At 37.3% G+C, this 17827-nt stretch overlaps 1 protein-coding gene across 1 annotated transcript in view; it reads right to left on the bottom strand.

Annotated features, from left to right (window-relative positions):
• Positions 1 to 17827, bottom strand: part of LOC306945533 (bifunctional heparan sulfate N-deacetylase/N-sulfotransferase 4) — a gene marked incomplete at both ends in the record, with an annotated part of 84056 nt that overhangs the window by 28357 nt on the left and 37872 nt on the right. Inside the window, 2 exons of the mRNA XM_079534255.1 lie at positions 11664 to 11792; positions 13752 to 13937. Coding sequence (XP_079390381.1) covers positions 11664 to 11792; positions 13752 to 13937 — 315 coding nt within the window. The remainder of the gene's footprint in view (positions 1 to 11663; positions 11793 to 13751; positions 13938 to 17827) is intronic.

Raw genomic sequence — 17827 nt, 5'->3', positions numbered from 1 at the left:
AGCTGCTTTTTTTTTTTTTTTTTTTTTTTGACTGTATCTACAGCCATCTTTCCCTGTTTATCTTTCTGATCAGTGCGTTAAAACATAATCCTCCAAGGCAGCTGAGCTTCAGGAGGAATATTGCTCATCTATCTGCTGATAGTAAATAATGGTCACAGTGATCACTGGTTTGGATAACTGCCCATAAATGACTGTTTCTCTGAAATTTCTCTTTGTAAATGTTTAAATAGATATTTTCCTAATTGTATTTTGAATGATGGAATTAATCTGTAATCATTAATGTGACACATCATACTCTCCAAGGAGAGGAAGGTAAAAATCTCTGAGCAAGAGTGAATTTCCCTATGAAAATATCTGTCCAGGACCCTGTCTAGCACGGGAACAACTGTAAATCATCCTGTTTAAACTGAGTCCTCTTATAAAAACTGAGTCAGTATTTTTACTGGAATATTTTCTTTCAAACTACAGAGGGATAAATGTCATGTCAGTTGATATAGAATGGAGATGCAAGAAATTTATCATTTGTTTTTATAACTGTTCTACTGTCATGTTGCTATTCTTGCAGTTTTATGAAGAGCTGACTGTGTTATAGAGTATTCATAAATGATGATTAATTAATCTATTTTGGTGGCCTACTACAAGCAAACAAACCTCAGAGTTAATTTAATTCTCTACTCTTGGTTTCAGAGGGAAAAAAAAAATACAACATTTTCAGTTCACTAGAGGATATAATATTCTCAAATCAGCCACTTTTCAATTAATTTTAAATGACGAATAGAGCAAGCAAATTTTGTTCTTGTCCATTTACTTCTATTAAGGATTCATTTTCAATAATCAGAGAATTCTGAGTCAGCTCATTCTTACCTTAAAGGTTTGCTTCTGATACTAACAAATTATTGTATGGTGTGTGCTTGAAGGCAACAGATTCTTTTTCTTTTTTTTTTTTTTCCCCAATAACCCTCTTGTTGACACACAGCCATTTATTACTATTTCTGCCATCACCTAGCTTGCTGAGAAGTAATTCTGATAAAGTACCCAAACGTATGGTGTGGAGTATCAACTGTCATAAAGAAGGAAAATGTCATAAAAGAAAAAGAGAAAGAAAGATCATGTGTTATCCTAGAAACATTTTCTTTATGCTCTCAATTTCCAGCTAATTAGTTTCTAAATATGCTGCTGAAGGCCTGAGTTTCCATAGGATAATATTTTCCTACACCAGCTCTTTCCAGCTGGTATGACAGTGTAGGATGAAGAAAGAATTATTTTTAACGGAGAAAAAGGATTGAAAAGTCTGAGCAAGGTTGAAATGGATGTAATCATACACCTGAAGTTGAATGATAAAAGTGGTTTCAACTTCAATGTTTGTATTATAGTATTTCTATCATATTATCAGTGCTTACAGGGCTACTAGCTACAAAAGAAATGTCTGTTGGGGAAGGGGTGACTGTGGTAGATAGAGGCACTTTTGTAGCATGTTGTTCTTCAGTATTAATGCACGTTGGTTAAACTGAGCCTCGCTATGGACTGTGGCAGGAGGACAGAAGGTGTCTGCAATTCTGAATGTGCATGGGATACAAGCGTCTTTCTGAATAAAGAAGAGATACGGCTCATATCTTCAGGGAAATGTTACTGCTTCATGCAGTGACACTGCCCATATAGGTGGCTTTGGCTAGTGTGCTATTGGGGTGGAGTCTCATGGTCCTCTGAATTGGAACAAGCATCTGCTCACTCCTGTGCTTCACTGCAATGTCCACTTACACACAGTAAAACAGGTCTTTACATTGTCCATGCTGGTCAGAGGGCTGCAGTACAAAGAATAAGAACTGACTATATTTGTGTATATTAACTTGGTTTGATGTGTTTGTAACCATTAAAACAAATTCTGACATAGCTGGTTAATAATAAAGCTCCCTTTTATGTTGGTAGACAGAACATAATGTAATTAAAATAATAGGCACAGGCATGTCCCTCTCCCATATGCAGTAGGCTGCTAATGATGGCTCAACAAGTATTGACCTTTTCGTAGTGGGGAGGATTTTGTTTCTCCTGTTCCTGAAATATGCTGAGATTATTTATTCACATGGCCCTTATTAGAACAGTTATAAATTACTTATGGATCACATTGTATTTTCTACGAAGCCCAAGGTTATTTTTTATTCTTCCTGCAGTTATGCTCAATGAAACAAAGCAAATAAAAATATTATTAATGCTCAAGACGTTCCATAATAATACTCCCAGATCTCTTGTGGAAGGTAGGAATTAAACCCTCTTTGCATTTGCTTCTAATATTCTGAAGCAATAGTGTGATTCTCATCTACTCTTGTGAGGAGTTAAGGCAGGAAACAAGAACAAAGCATTTTGAGTATAGCACGTGGGAAATGTAGAATCTAGATTTAACAAACTAGAAATGAGCAGTAGCCTCTTTACACTTCCAAACACTCTCTGTAAATGCATTTAAGTGGCCATCAAAATTAAAAGCATCCCATGACACTTATGAAGAATTTGCCTTTCTGTGGTGTGCAGTCATGTTTCGTTTGCAGTTAGAATAATGATGTGGCTTATTTAGGATTAGTCTGCAGCTTCTCGTGAGTTGAGTTCAAAGTTTCCTTTCAGTCACAGGTCTTATTTCACTCTCAACAACCTACAAAAAAAGCTAATTTTCCTGAATTCATACATTACTTTTCATCTCAGGTTAAACTTTCTTGGAGTTGTTTGATTGATAAGAAGAGCTTAAAATAAATGTTCAATTTATTAGGTGTTTAACTTTCCCTTTTTTTATACTTTTCTCAACATTAAAAATTGGGTTGGTCTGTCAGTTGCCAGTATTTTGTTTTAATTTTGAGCACAAAACATACTTTTGCAAAGTGTGCTTGTGACTCGGGGCACTTTGTGGTGATGCAGATATAAATCTATAATTATATTTATAGTGGAACTATGAAAAAGGAAGCATCAGAGGACTGAATACCTTGCAATAATAAGAAAAAAGTTAGCCCGGTGTACTTCATCTCCATACCAGGGAGAAATATTGAGAAAGAATTGGAAGAGAGGAGCATCTTCTGAATTAAGGCACCAGATATATGGAATAATCTTCTTGATACAGACCTTCAATTTAACAATCTCTCTAAGGGATATTCTAGTTTAGGCTGCATAAAATCTTCAGTCATTGCAGTCAACATTGACTGGACAAAGATGGGAAAGCTTTAAGATTGTAGGTTCCCATTTTGTTTCATTTTCTGAAATCTTTTCTGCTTTTTGAAGGTAGCCTTGTGTACATACGTTGTGAAAATCATTGTCATGCTTGCAGCATGGTCTATAGCTATTTCTTCTGTTCAACTTAACTTGATACTATCTCTGAGGTGGGGTTGGTGGCTTTGGACCTGAGGCAGGTTTATAAGTGAACAGAAATTAGGAAGGATGCTGCGGTAAAAGAGATGATGGTGTTAAGGTTTATCCATCATCTTTTTAAGGTCAACAAGTAATGAGAGCAATATGCACCAGACTGGCATGTAAATCCAATTAACTGACTTTCTGTTTGAGCTAGTTGGTCTTGCTGAGGCTTTTCAAAGCCCGGTATACTTATTCTTGCTTTAGTGTTGGACTGAGGTGCCTCTTGTGCCATTACTTGCTGACTTAATAAAAAGCTGTCTGTTTAAAGAGAATTTTTAGAAGAAATGACTCTTGCTCTTGTTTGTAATGGTGATAATATTTAGGGCTGTATTTATTAGCTTATCTTGGCTGTTCAACATTTATGACTGTACTTTATCGTCTGTGAAGCAGGGAAGTAAAGGAGATGAACTAGAAAAAAGATACTGAAGACCTTGCCGATACTGCCGATGTGATATACAGGTTGCTGTAGATGTGATATACAGAACAATTTGTAAGAGTGGGCTTTAAATATGCCTCAGCATTTCTCAGGAGACTGAAGAAGGGTAATGGTCAGAGAACATGGACTGAACTACTTAGTTCTGAGGCTGACACGCAGATCTGGAAAAACCTCCAGAAATTTAAATTCCAGTGGAGTTCCGTAAGCTCTGTAGTGAGAAACCCACTTTTCTGGTGCTGAAAGTATTTCATTTTGGGAACAGTATACTATGAAGATTATTTTTTTAATTATAAATCTGCATGGACTGGCATTTTGAAGCAAAGTAGGTTTGCTCTGTTCTTCCAGCTTCCTCACTGCATTCATGCTCTGTGCTTGTTCATGTTAGCTTATGATAGAAGCAGCTGTGAGCATGCCTTAAAAATGTTACTCCAACTTTAAAGCTCTTTGAGGAGGAACTGCCTCAGTGCAGGATGAATTTAACACCAGTATACTTGTCTTCTCTTTGGACCAGGCACTTTGAGTACAGAAGTGCATGAATAGTTGGTTGACAACTGAAGGGAAGCAATTAAAAAAACAAAAAAGCCATGTGGAGCAGAGCCGGGGACAAACAACGATGGAGGGGGATCTAAAAAGGTATCCTATAAAGAAAGTTTCTTTTCCTAAGGAGAAATTAAGCTGGATAAATATTGAGAATTAGAATAACATATTAAAAAAAACACAACACAACAAAACACAACAAAACAAAACAAAACAAAAAAAACTGTCTGAAAATGACTGGAATGTTGAACTCTTTGAAATAAAATCTCCCTTGCATTTTTTATAATTACAGGAAACAATAAAGTCAACACTGAGAAAATAATACTTTGAAAGTACCTCAAAGAACTGCAAAATATTTCTAAGGAACTGGCAAGGCTTAGGAAAGGAGAAAAGGAAATTTGTGTTTGCTTAAAAAAGGAAGAACACAAAAAATAATCTTCACAACAATAAAAAACAAAACAAAACAAAACAAAAAAACTTACCCACCATGCAATCAAAACTTTAAGCTGACTTTGTTTTTGTGTTGAAGCTGTGGAATGCTCTACACAGGCAGAAATGTTTTTGTTTTTTTTTTGCAAAGGATCAGGCTTCTATGAGGCTGAGACCAGATAATTTTCTATCATGTTAAGTACATGGGCAGCGTTAGATTCAGATGTTAAGGCTGTGGTATTTCTCTCGCCTAGTGCTCTAAAGAAAAATCAGAACAAGTAGGCTGAAACAAACATTTCCTAATGGTTCTGGTGCTCTTTGACTTGGGATGCTGTGTTTGCATGTTGCCGGCTAATGCTGCTGTGCGTTCTCTGTGGGATGCACACCCTCCAAAGGACTTGGGTGTTCTCATATGGAAAGTTTGCATGAGATCAGAAATGACCAGAAATAAGCTTTCATTGCTGGGAAGGAAGCAGCCAGGCAATGCAGGAATGCACTCTGGTGGGTAATTCTTTAGTTACTGACTTGAAAGTGTCTTGAGTAGCAATGTATATCTGTTTTGTGTTCTAGATGCAAATAATACAAGTATGTATGCTTGGTGCATGGTGCAGAGATAAGAACTGTAATTCCTAGGAGGAAAGTTTTAATTTTGCTATCAAAATGAGATTAGGTACAAAAGAAGTTTTTACAAAACATTTTTGTATTTTTGACCAATTGATGTTTCTTCTTTTTTTTTCTTCCCTTCCTTATTTCTATTTGATTATGGTGGTTTTACTGTTTTCTCAGTGCTGGCATGAAAATGCTGACACTGCCTGTGTCCTAATTAGAATTTTTAGATTAACTGATTTTTGATGTCACTGTCAAATCACAGTAGCATTGTCAAACAAACAGCATTAATGATAATAACACAGCACTGATTGAACTGCTAGCTTTGGTCCAGAAAAGGAGATAAAATATCCTATTTGAATTTTTCATTGCTTTTTTTTTTTTTTTTTTTTTTTTTTTTGGTATGAAACAGTAACAGAAAACTCTTCATAGCCACAGTAAAGTCCCATTTTCAATCCTAAATTGTATGTGTGTTTCTAATTTTTAAATACATCTGAAGCTCCTTGTTATGTTTTAAGCCTTCAAATGAATGAAACTGTTCAGAGGGGAGCTAGATGGAAAACCTTTTGAAAGAATTGCCCTATGTAGATTTATTTCAAACCCAGTCTGTTCACTGAGGCTTTTCCTGCTACCTTTAATGAGCTTTGCTTTGAAGTGTTTATGCAAAGAATAAGTACCCCAAACTCTAGACTCAAGCAGCCTTCTGCATTAGCTGGGTCCTGGAAAGGTCTGGCTGGTATTCTTATAACCCTCATTAAAACTCAAAGGAAAGTTGGTTTGATTTCTGTCTGTTGGTGGAATTTATCCCTCCTGTGCATACCACTAAATCATCTCTGCCAGACGTGACTCATCCCTAGGATTCATAAATTAGAGAGTGAAAATATATATCTGAGCCACAGAGTATTCAGTAGAAACCATTTAAAAAAATCCATCAGAAGATCCTGTTGACAGTTTCTCAAGAAACTACCCTAATGCAGTGTCACTTGGGCATTTTCTAATTTAACTACTTTTTGAGGCATTTCTTTACAAAAGTGCAAACATTTTTGGTATATGAGCTTAATATGTATTTGTAATACATTTGCTGAAATTGCTTCATTTTGTGTAATGATCAGGGTTTCTGTATTCCCACATGCTTCTCAAGATTCAGGAGAGAAAAACAGAGAATTTTCCAGTAGCCTTCATTGGAGGTGCTTGAATATCAGGAAAGGAGAGCAGACATCCAGTTCCTTCCCTTTCCAAAATGTAAATGTATTTTCTTTACCTCAAACAAGAACTTAATTATCTTCCACCCTCTCTTTTCTATAAAAGTTTCCTATCTGTTACATTATTCCTATTTTGTAAATTTGCTACCTCACATTTAATTAAATTTGAAATGTGCTTCAGTAATCAAACTAATTGAAAAAGTGTTTAATCAGCACTTGATTATTTAAGTAGTGTTTGTACTTGCACTTGTTCAGGGCGGGGGGGGGGGGGGAAATGAGGTGGAAACCTGCTTCCTTAGACTACTAGTGGGTGTTATGATGGCCATATGGGTATCACTGCAGAGAGGATGTATGGACAGTGATTCGGGGCTTGAAAACTGGGCACTCCTGCTGGAGGCCAACGCTGATTGCTTCCATTGAGCCTGGGCTGCTATTCATGCTAAACATCCCTCGTTCCCTCATCATGCATGTGTCTGCTCAGAATGGCTTATGCCACCTCTTGCTCACACATGTTCAGGTTTGTTTCTTTCACCTTGACTTGGTAAGCTTGGAAGCTGGGAGAACAGAAATAGCTGACTTCTAGTTTGATTTTAGACAAAGAAATAGCTGTATTCCACGGCAAATTCCACGGTGATATGCTGATTTTAATCAAGGGATTGCAATTATTCCTGAAATTCAGAACAGACTGAAAAAGACAATCTTAAGTTGTGTGAAGCAAACCTGTAATAATTCTGTTTACTGGAGAATAAAGTATGGATTTTCACTACTGGAAGCCTTGTCTCAGGGTAACAGTGGACATGAAGTGATTTCAGCTGTACTCTTGCCCTCTCCATCAGATGAATAAATGTGGCACTGCTTGGTGCCAAGGGGCAACTTGAGTTAGTGGGGTGATGAATTAATGCTGTGAAGGGAAAGGGGCTGTGCTGCACAGCGCCTCTTTGCTTGTTTTGCTGGTGCTATTAGTCTATTTCTAAGCAACAATTTCAACTATAGCCCTTTCCAACAAGGCAGACAAAAAGAGGTTTCACATCAATAGAGCCCCAGCAGCCCTGGTTGCTTCCAAGCCCCATCAGAAACTGGCGCCAGCAGTGCTGTGTATAGGTGTGGGTATGAAATGGGGAGAGTGCCACTATTCTGTGCCCACTTGAGGGGGAAGTTCATGCCTGCATAGCTCCTGCCAAATGACACTTCTGCACACGTGGCTCAATTGCAATAGTTGCTTGCATGTCTGCTTTTTAAGCTCAGGGTACTTGAAGGAGTGACTTAAAGCTGTATCATTGCTTTAAGGCCCTGGTTTTATGGATAGCCCAGGTAACGAGTTGCATATTCAAGGACATAAAGACATGAGGAAGATGTGAGAATTCAGAGTTTCCTGTGGGTGGTGTTGGAGGTCTGCAAGAGCCAAAACACTCTTGTCCAGGTTGGCTTCCAGGGACAGTCCTGGGACAAACCATGCTCCAAACTGGACCTGATTTGCTTTGGAAGAAACTGCATATTCTCTCTGATAGTGAAGCCAGGAGCAAATAGGCACTTACGTACCTTGTGGGATACCAGTCACCAGGTCCCAAATGTGAAATTGGAAACTATGCTAGCCAAAACTGATGCAATTATTAGTTTCTGTATATGTATTCTCCTCACCGGTAGAAGTCTGAGCTGTTGCTTTTAGATTAAAAGAAAAATGAAAGCAATGTCAACAGTTCAAAAATAAACAATGGTACAGACAGTTACTTTTGCTACAAAACTTAGTGGGGTAACTATAGTGATAGGTAAAGCAGCTTACATGGCACGGGATGCTGTGTTATGGTTAGGATTTTATTTTATGGAAATTATTTCTATCCGTGAACTACATTAGGCATTTCGTTAAATAAGATGGAAAAAAATATGATTTTTTAAAGAGTCTTTGCATTCCAGACAGTTGTTCATTTCCATAATCCATTCAGACAGCACACACTGGTTTATACCACACTGCACTTGGTAAAGCCCCCAGATGCATAGGTTAATATCCAAATGTTTTAAAAAAGCATACTTGTTAATGAACATAGGTGTGTGAAAGTCTTCTAGGGTATATGCTGGGAAATCTCTCATTGCTATTCTTATGGAAGTTTGGAGAGTAAATCACATTTGCGGCATATTTTTTTTTTCAGTGGAGTTTGGAATAGACATTCTTTTGATCCTGTTCAGAAGATACGATGGATTTTAGGATACTAATTTCTATTGTATTTCTAATTAACCACCAAAACTCTACACCTTTTCTTACTTGGAATAAAATCAGACCTCCCCATTTGTTTATTTGTGCACTGTCCAAACTTGGTATTTAAAAAAAATGGATGCATTTTGCTGATTTCATTTTATTCTTTCTTCCTACTCACATCAGTAGCCTTCTGAGATAAGGCTGGATTTTTTTTTATTCTCATCACCACATATTTCATAGGGTAGTGTACCAACCTGACTTGAATGATGGTGGAGTTTTGTGGTGTATCTTCAGCTCACACATGATTAAATTATATTTCTTCCTGTCTGAATAAGCACTATATTGGAGTAGATTCATACTTAACTCAGAGTTAGGGAAGTGCATGTCAGTATTTCACTTGTGTGGCTCAGCTCAATAAAATATCGGTTTTGATGAGGTAGAGATAGAAAATCATAAAAGTAGAGGGGGGAAAAATCAAACATTAACAGTATAGAAATAAAGCTGTTCTTTTGAAATGCCACCCAATAATATATATTGCGATCTCAAGTTATTGGAACATAGTTTGGTCAAAACAAGCTCAAGTACTGAGAAAAAAAAAATCAAATAACACCTTACTCCTCCCCCTTTTTATTTTTTATTTTTTGGAAGAAGTCTGTTTAACTCTGTTTGTGAACATCACTGTTGCACAGTTAAATCTGGAATGCTTCACACACCATGACATACCACCTCCCTAGGAAAAGTCTCATCTTTGCTGCTGCATCACCTCTGAAACCTCCTACCATTAATAAGCAAAGGGTAGAGCTGTTTTTCTGGAGTTTTCTGTTGTGTGCAGTGTAACAAGTGGGACATTTAGTATGCCTGCTTGGCTGTGAACTCCTTTAGGGAGAGATTTGGTTGTTCCTGGAAAAAGACCAGTTGGGGGAAGCTTCCTGCTAGAAGGAAGGAGATGCTCTAGTACATGTGAGGTTGGTCCTGCTCAGAAGCAGCTCAGAAATTCCAGAAGAGCACAGTGAGGAGACTATCATTAAGTGTTGGGATAAGCCTATCTGGTTTCATCCTGTTCAAGATGTAATGTTCAAGAAGTGATACTTCTTGACGTCTATTGGAAAATTGGAGGGTGCAAGAAGTATTTTGTAATTTAAGGAAAAGATGAAAATGTTGAAGAAATCAGGGTGGCCTGAGCATACTCAAAAACTTGGTTGTAGAATAGGCAATTGATGGAAGAAATGAGGATGTTCTGAGCATCCCTCTTCTTGGGAGGAGGGCATACACTGCTGCTGAGTGCTCACCTGTTTAAATCTGGGGAACACTTCAGTTAAGTCAAAGATAGCACAGTATCCAAGTATGTGAAAACTCACAATAAATTTCAGCAGCATCCCAAGCCAGGTTAAACTAAATAAGCTATGGGGAGAAAAGCATGTCAGAGAGGTAAACAGGATAAAAAACAGCCTTTTTATTTTCAAATTAGTATTCTAAAGTAGCTGTCACGTATGATATAGAAAAGCTCCTAATAGACATGTTCATTTTCTTTATGATCACTGAATTGCTTTGACTCAGGCACCAACTTAGTTCCCCAGCCAAAATTTTCACACACAATCATCTAATTATAGAATACTAAATTCTATACTTAGGTCTCTACATAAAAGCGACCTGGATTTGAGAACTAGCTTCAACTGAAGTTTCTGTACCTCTACAAAAAAGTCAATGCGTACCACAATTGAAAACCACTGAAAATTAGGCCACCTACCAAGACACAAGTCATTTGTCTTGTGAGTAGAATACCTTGTTTGAGTGGAACAGGTGGAAAGGAGGACAACAGCAAAAAATAATTTGTATGTTTTTTTGTCCTTCTTCCTCTAACCTCTAAGCTACTGTCTCAAATGGCACCAGGCTGTTGTTTACTTCAAAAAGCAGCACTTGCAGTCATATAGCTTTCCTCCTTGATAAGCATGATCGTATCTGTGTACCTACATACATTGTGTTGTCTCAACTGTGGGAGCACATGCATTTTAGCATGAAACAGTTCAGACTGTTTTATTGAGAGACAAAATTGGTCACTAGCTATGCAAATCATCCTAAAGAATATGATGCTCGTGATCAAACCATATGTATGTAGATTGTTTGTGCACATATACATTTACATACATATGCATTGGGTTATGGTTTGTGTAAACTTTGACAAAGAAAAGGTGCAGAACTGAACACAACATATTCTTGGATAATACTGTTCCTGGTGCTATTCTGCAAGGATTTTGTGAAATTATTACTTTCTTACCTGTATGCGCTTGCCTCATTAGTAATGTTCAGCCAATTTCATCTTTTTTCTATAACTGCTAGGTGATGTGTAGGCATTAGAAGGCTATATAGTGCCTGAGGGTATTTTTTTAGCTACGCAGGACCTATTTTTAAGAAGTGGTGGTAAGGGAATGATATCGGCCCTGAGCCCAGGAGTTTCGAACAAGTTCTCTTAGGAGTGTACAGAACCACGATTAGGGAAACAGAAAGGAAAGCAGAATAAGGTCACTCAGCTCTCTCTACCCTTGCTGTTTTCTTTCAGTATTGGTTAGATATGGCAATGTCCTTTTCTCTTACAAGGACTCAGCTTCAGGGTGAGAAAAAGCTTGAAAATGACAGAAATGCATTTGCTGCATACAATCAGAATGATTTTTTTTTTTTTTTTTTTTTTGCTAATTTCTGTTGCTTTTTGCTTCGTTCATCTTAAAATGTATATTCCCTCTGATCAAGTAATCTTCTTTTAAATTTCCCAATGTAGATCAAAGGAAAGTAATGCCTTTCCCTTCTTCCCATTACCGCCCCCCTTGCCATTACTCGGTGTGTCCAAAAGTAGCAAAAGTAGCAAAAGAAGGGTACCTACAGGATTCAGGAGAATGGTGAGGAAAAGTTCACCTCCTCGGATACTTTTGTCCAGCTCCTGAGGACCCCCTGGATATTCCTTGTAAAAAATAGTATGAGTGAAAAGGCCACAGGTCTGTCGAGGAAGCACCTGAGAACAAAATGACAGCACCATTGTAATATTAACTTATTTCTGCAAACTCACTCTAACATATTCACTGTAATACTTCCAGCAGCTTGAGCAAAGCTGCAGACCTTTCAGACTCTGTAACCCAGTGTGTTTATAGACTCTAGTGCACCTTCTGCACTCTCACTGTAAGCAAATTCCTGCAGATATGATTTCCAGATGCAAAGCTGCATCACACATGCAGACTGCTTTAGCCAGCTTATCCAGTAATAATTAAGGGCTTGTTTCCTGGTGTTTGGAAGAGAAAAAAAACAACCAAAAAGCTAAATATTTCTTCCTTTGGCAAGGTTAGTTTATTAAAGGATAAATAATGCTTCCTGGCCGTCTTCACTATTGCAGGTAATTAATGTTATAGGGACACTGAAATGAGTTGTTATTCAAGGCTGTGGACCTCAAATGAGTTTCAGATTTTCCTCAGTTTAACATAACGTATTGTATATTACATAGTGTCCGAAAATCACAGTGAACCCTTCTCCTCTCTGTCAAACCTTTCCAGGACTGGTGGAGCATGCACGTGAGAGTGATCTGAGGTCAGGCCTCTATTCCATCATTAATCAGGAGGCTGCATGTCAGAAACTTGCAAGCTAGCAGATGTGGGAAGTAAACTGATCTTGGAAAGTCAGATGTTTTAGTTACATTGCTACCTAGTTAAAATCAAAAGGCTCTGCTGCACCGAGTAAAGACAACAAATGTCAGAGTTTATAGATACTGCCTAACATATGCAGAGACATGATTCACCTGGGGAAGGCCTTTTGTTTCCCTGCAGTCAGTGCTTTCATTTTTCTACTCAGTTAAAAGACAAATAAACCTCGAGATCAGTGAAGCATTTTAATGTGTAAACGCGTTGCTGAATTCAAGTCTATGCCAATCATAATTGGACTTTGTGCAGTAACTTGTTGGTTTTGATTGAGACATATTGAAGGAATGGCATCAAGCTGTGCCGGGGAGTTTCAGTTTGGATGTTAGGAAAAACTACTCCATAAGGGTGGTTGGGAACAGGCTGCATAGAGAAGCAGTGGAGTCACCATCCCTGAAGGTGTTAAAGAAATGTGGAGAAGTGGTACTTAAGGACATGGTTTAGTGGGCAGTATTGGTGGTAGGTGGACGATTGGGCTGGATAATCTTAGAGGTCTTTTCCAACCTTAATGATTCTATGATGCCATGTTTCCTTTGTCAGAATGTTGATCTCCTAAATAAGATTTTACATGTGTAGGCAATATTAGCATCTGTTAGGGCTTTTCTATGGTTAAGGACCCAGCTTTGAAAAATGTATTTCTAACTTAGGTTTTACAGATATAAGTTTAGCAGTTGCCTGTTTCAGTCTCACAGTCTTGTCCATTCAAACTTTTTTCCTCCAAGCTGCTTGCTGGGAGGATGGGTCAAATAATTTTACACAATTGCCTGCCTTTCAAAAAGGTGAAATATGCATGTGAAGAGCCCTCTCCCTTCTCACCCAAATGTGGGGTGTAGAAGAATCAAGCATGTGCCCAGTCCAGAAGATTCAGGAGCACAGCTCAGAAAGAAACTTTGGCCTTAGAGAAGTGCCAGAGAAGATTACTTCTACATGTTCGTTTTCTCTAGTGTTGAGTTTCTAATCCTTTCATACACTGACATGAAGCAGACCTTGAAACATAGATCTTAAGCAGTTTAATGAATTTCAAAATATGCATTTATATTTTGATTGATGGTTGGTAGTAGATCGGGTTACAAATGCACTTAGTTTCTGAAGATTACATTAACAGTTGCCTGAGTTTGTGTGACTTTTTAAAATTGCATAATAAATGCACTCTTTTGGCATCTTTACAAATCCTCGATCACAGAGAATTTTAATGATTGCTGTAAAACTTGAAACATTTGGTAAAAATAGCAGACTTTTGAATCACTTAAAGTAATATTGCTATGAAGCATGGAAATGCAGTGTACCATGATGCCATTGTGGATGAAGCCCCGTCTGTACCGTGCAGGCTTCAGGTGTGGGTATTCTTCTGTGCTGGTCACTCGGATATGCCAGACCTTCTTCCAGGCCTCATACAGCTGGATGTGGACTGGGTAGACTCCAGAGTGGTGTGGAGCCACTGCGTACCCCATGTCAGTTGGTATGCCATGCTCCTGCGACACAGCAGAGAGAAGGATATATTTAGGAGCAGAAAAAGAACACGTAATTCTTCAAAGATTTTCTCCTGTGGATAACAGCTTTGGAGAAGCTGTTGTCCTTGCACAGCCTTGTATCTATTTGTATGTAGCACATGCTAAAAACAGGGGAGAGGTGGAGGGAGCTGGAATTAGTTTGATGTCTGTAGAGTGATAAATCCTCTTGGATTACACTGTGTTACTGTTTTGTAGAGAACAGGTTTATCTGCCTGTTCATTAGATGTTGCATGCTTTATAATATATGTTCTGTTTGGTTCTGTTTAAAGAATCTTGTAAATTATCAAATAGCATTAGAGCAGTAAGCAGAAAAACTTGTTGCTGTGACATCTGTGGCTTGTTCTTTCCTATTACTTGAATAATAAATAGTAAGATGTCTTGCTGATACAAAACAAACAAAAAAATAAGCATATGTTCCCTATAGCTTCTGAATATACTTATGTTTCCCAAAGTATTAGGGTAGTAGCAAAAAATCTGGACTGAAAGACATATTTTCTGTTTCATAAATATTTATTCTGTTTTTCTAAGGAATTACGTGCATTTTCATGAATATAATCTGTAGGCTATACTGAAAATATCTCCTGAAGGAACAATGAGGTGTTTATATGCAGGTAGACAGAATTAAGGAGCTAGAGTGTTAAGTGTACTAACGTGTGGAGCATGTTCCTTTACTCCTGAAGATTTCTTGCCTTTGTTCTGCTACTAATTGCACCCATAACCTCATGTGGTCTATCCGAAAAACTCATCTGATGGGATTATCTGATGGGGCCCCTTAACCTTTTCTGTAGACTGGGGTGTTTTTAAGAATGCATGTGATTTGATTGAGTGATTAGCTTTGTTGGGCTGAGTGATGTAAAGAAATGTACCCAGCATTTTGTCACCAACTACTGGTGACAGGAAGAAAGGTTATGTTCTGCCTCTTCTTCCTTATCCTCACACTCATTTTCAAGCCCTTCAATTTCTAAGTCCTTTTCAACTCCCATGGGAGATCTACAGGGGATCTTTTTCTATGCTCTGAGTGTTTACTGCATCTCTTTTGCTCCCAGTGCCATGTGATGTGGGACAGTGCCCATGGCCCCAGTTTCTCACCTTCTCTCCTCTTCTTCCCTAGATGTCAATAAAAGCACTTGCTTCTCCTGCTGAGAGAGCTGCCACATCAGCTATTTTCTGTTCATATATAATTGATACAGATGAAAATGGTTAAAATCTGAGCTGGTGTGCTTGCCCTTCATCTTGCCCATATTATCTAATAACTGTTGATTACTTCTGGGAGTGGCACCTTCTGTAGGGCATCTTTAAGTACTTTGCAATGAAAGGCTTTTGGTTCAATGAAAAAAAAAATAAACCAACGGGGAACTTGAGAAATTTAATTTGAGAAACACCATTTAATGCATCCACTTAAAATTATCTGTTTCTTACTAACAAATATTTTAGTTACCTGCTGATCTTGGGGGAGGTGGGGAGAATGTATAAAAAGAACACCAAACACACTCTTTCGCAATTTACTGACGGAAAAGTGTGACTTTCAGTTATTAATGTTATATACGTGAAAAGCATGAGTCAGTTTAATGATGAATAGAAGTACAGTTAGAAGTGTCACTCTTCTCTTTTCTCTTTTCTTTGAACATGAATAAAGGAATAGGTTATGTCTAAGGGTTTTTGAAAAATCTCACTATTTATTAACAGAATGTCTGAACAGTCTATGATGCTCACAGTCAGATGTACTGAATTACAATGTGCAATAACAAAACTTCACCAAAACCTGTTAGGAAGTTCACAGACACAAATATAAAGCAAAAGTGTCTTGATCTAGCTAATGACTGCTACTGTGAATGTGTCTGAAAGGAGGTATCTGGATGAATACAGGCAAAACCCTGTTTGTCTACTTACTATTTGCAGCTGGTATTGCTATAGTAACAGAACCTCAAAACGGTAATCTACCATTCACAAATAAAATAAGGCACCACTTTGCAAGTTCTCAATATAAGAAGATAATTAACCTCTGAATAGACCTGCATACTATGCAGTTCATCATTTAAGTACATGTCACTCAGACACCCAATATGATTTTAGAAAGATATAAGCAATCATATGTGACTAGTTCCATGTTCAATTTACTTGGGTAAATTAAACATTAGATGTCCTATTTTAGTGATTTCTTTTATTTTGTTTTTTGTATTTTTGTTATTAAATTTAGTTTAGTGTTGAGAATTAATGTGCTAAAGGAGAAGCAAATACTGAATCCAAGAAGGACTTGCTCCAAGTTGTCAGGCAAGATGGGAGGTGCCATTAGTGAGTACACTCTTTGCTCTAAGGAACAGTTTCCTTATTTCTACATTCAAGACTTTGTAGATGTGCATAGTTTGGAAAATTTCTTGACCTTTTTGGCACTACAAAGAACAGTATTACATTCTTGAGCATGCTTGAGCTGGGACAGGAATCCAAAATAGGAACTGGAAATGCTCAGTCCTGCCAGTGCAGCCTGGCTCATCTGCACAGCCTTACGAGAGCCATGTGCAGGACGGGTGCTTCTATGAGTGGTTTGAAAAGCTGAAGTAATCTGCTGTGGCTCCTTTCCTCACATAATTATCAGTTTCTTTCAAGCAAGTGAAGACCTTGCTATTTTTACAGAAATGAGCTGTATTCATGTCAGCATGTACTATATATATTCATTCATTCTACGTTTGCTAAACAGAAGACAGGTAATGGAGACTCAGTGATTCATTCCAGGGCTAGGTGTATTCTCAAAACATAAGTTTGAGTTCTGTTTTCTTCTGTGAGCAGATCCTGGAGATTTTAGTTTAAAAACAAAACAACAACAACAACAAAACAGTGACAGGAAAATTGGCTACTTATATTAGCAGGATGTTGTTTGAGAGAGACTCAGTTCCCGATTGCAACAAATACTGCATTTACTTGTTAAAGCACAATAAGGATTAAAATTATGCTATATGACAATACTAAATCTGGTTTTTAAAAATGACTATTGATTTATTTTACAGAAATATATAATATTGGCCATTACTGGGGACAGAATAAGAAAACCCAGATCTTTAATTCAACAAATCTTATGTCTACTGTGGATTTCCTCATACAATCAATTGAACTGCAATAGTACTTTATATAACTTTCTGTAACTAATTCTTAGATGAAGAAGTTAATATAACCTCAGGCATGTTTTCAAAAATGTTTTGACTTTGTCCAACAGTAGGTGATAGAGAAAATATGGAGATGTTACCTTCCAAAGTTGAGATTTACATAAGCTTTACATACTTTTAGTACTGGGATATATTTTTAATATTGCTGCAGGTAGATGAGATTTCCTATGAGATTATATGTTACTTTGCAAGTTTAAAATACTTATTAAAGTTTTTTTGTGTGTGTGGTTTTTTTTTTTTAATTTTAATTTGATAAATGAATTCACCACTTACTTGTCAGCAATCATAAAAATATGATTCTAGACTTCCTGGACACAAAATCTTGTTTATATTTCTGGATAATTTTACTGAATATATACTTCATCCTTTTAGTTCCATTCTGAACTTTTAAAATCACGTTTAAAAATTCTCTAGCTAGACAAAATGATTCAGCAAATAAGAAATTACTGTTAAGAGACAGGAGAAGTGCTAATGTGAATCTAGCTTATAATCAGGAAATTGAATCCAAGGAGCAATACAAGAGAGGATCTGAATTGATTTGTTTCGTAAAAGTGCATCTTACTTCATATCAGATCATAGTGATGTTTTTACAGCCTATGGTAATTTTTGCCCTCTTTCTACCATACATGGGTGTATGTGTTCACAAATGAGAGCAGAAAATAATTAGAGAGCAAATAAATCAAGGCAAAAAAA

The sequence above is a fragment of the Tetrao urogallus genome (assembly GCF_951394365.1).
Source record: "Tetrao urogallus genome assembly, chromosome: 4".
Taxonomy (NCBI): Eukaryota; Metazoa; Chordata; class Aves; order Galliformes; family Phasianidae; genus Tetrao; species Tetrao urogallus.
The sequence above is the reverse complement of the archived record's forward strand: the minus strand, read 5'-3'. Positions and strand labels throughout refer to the sequence as shown.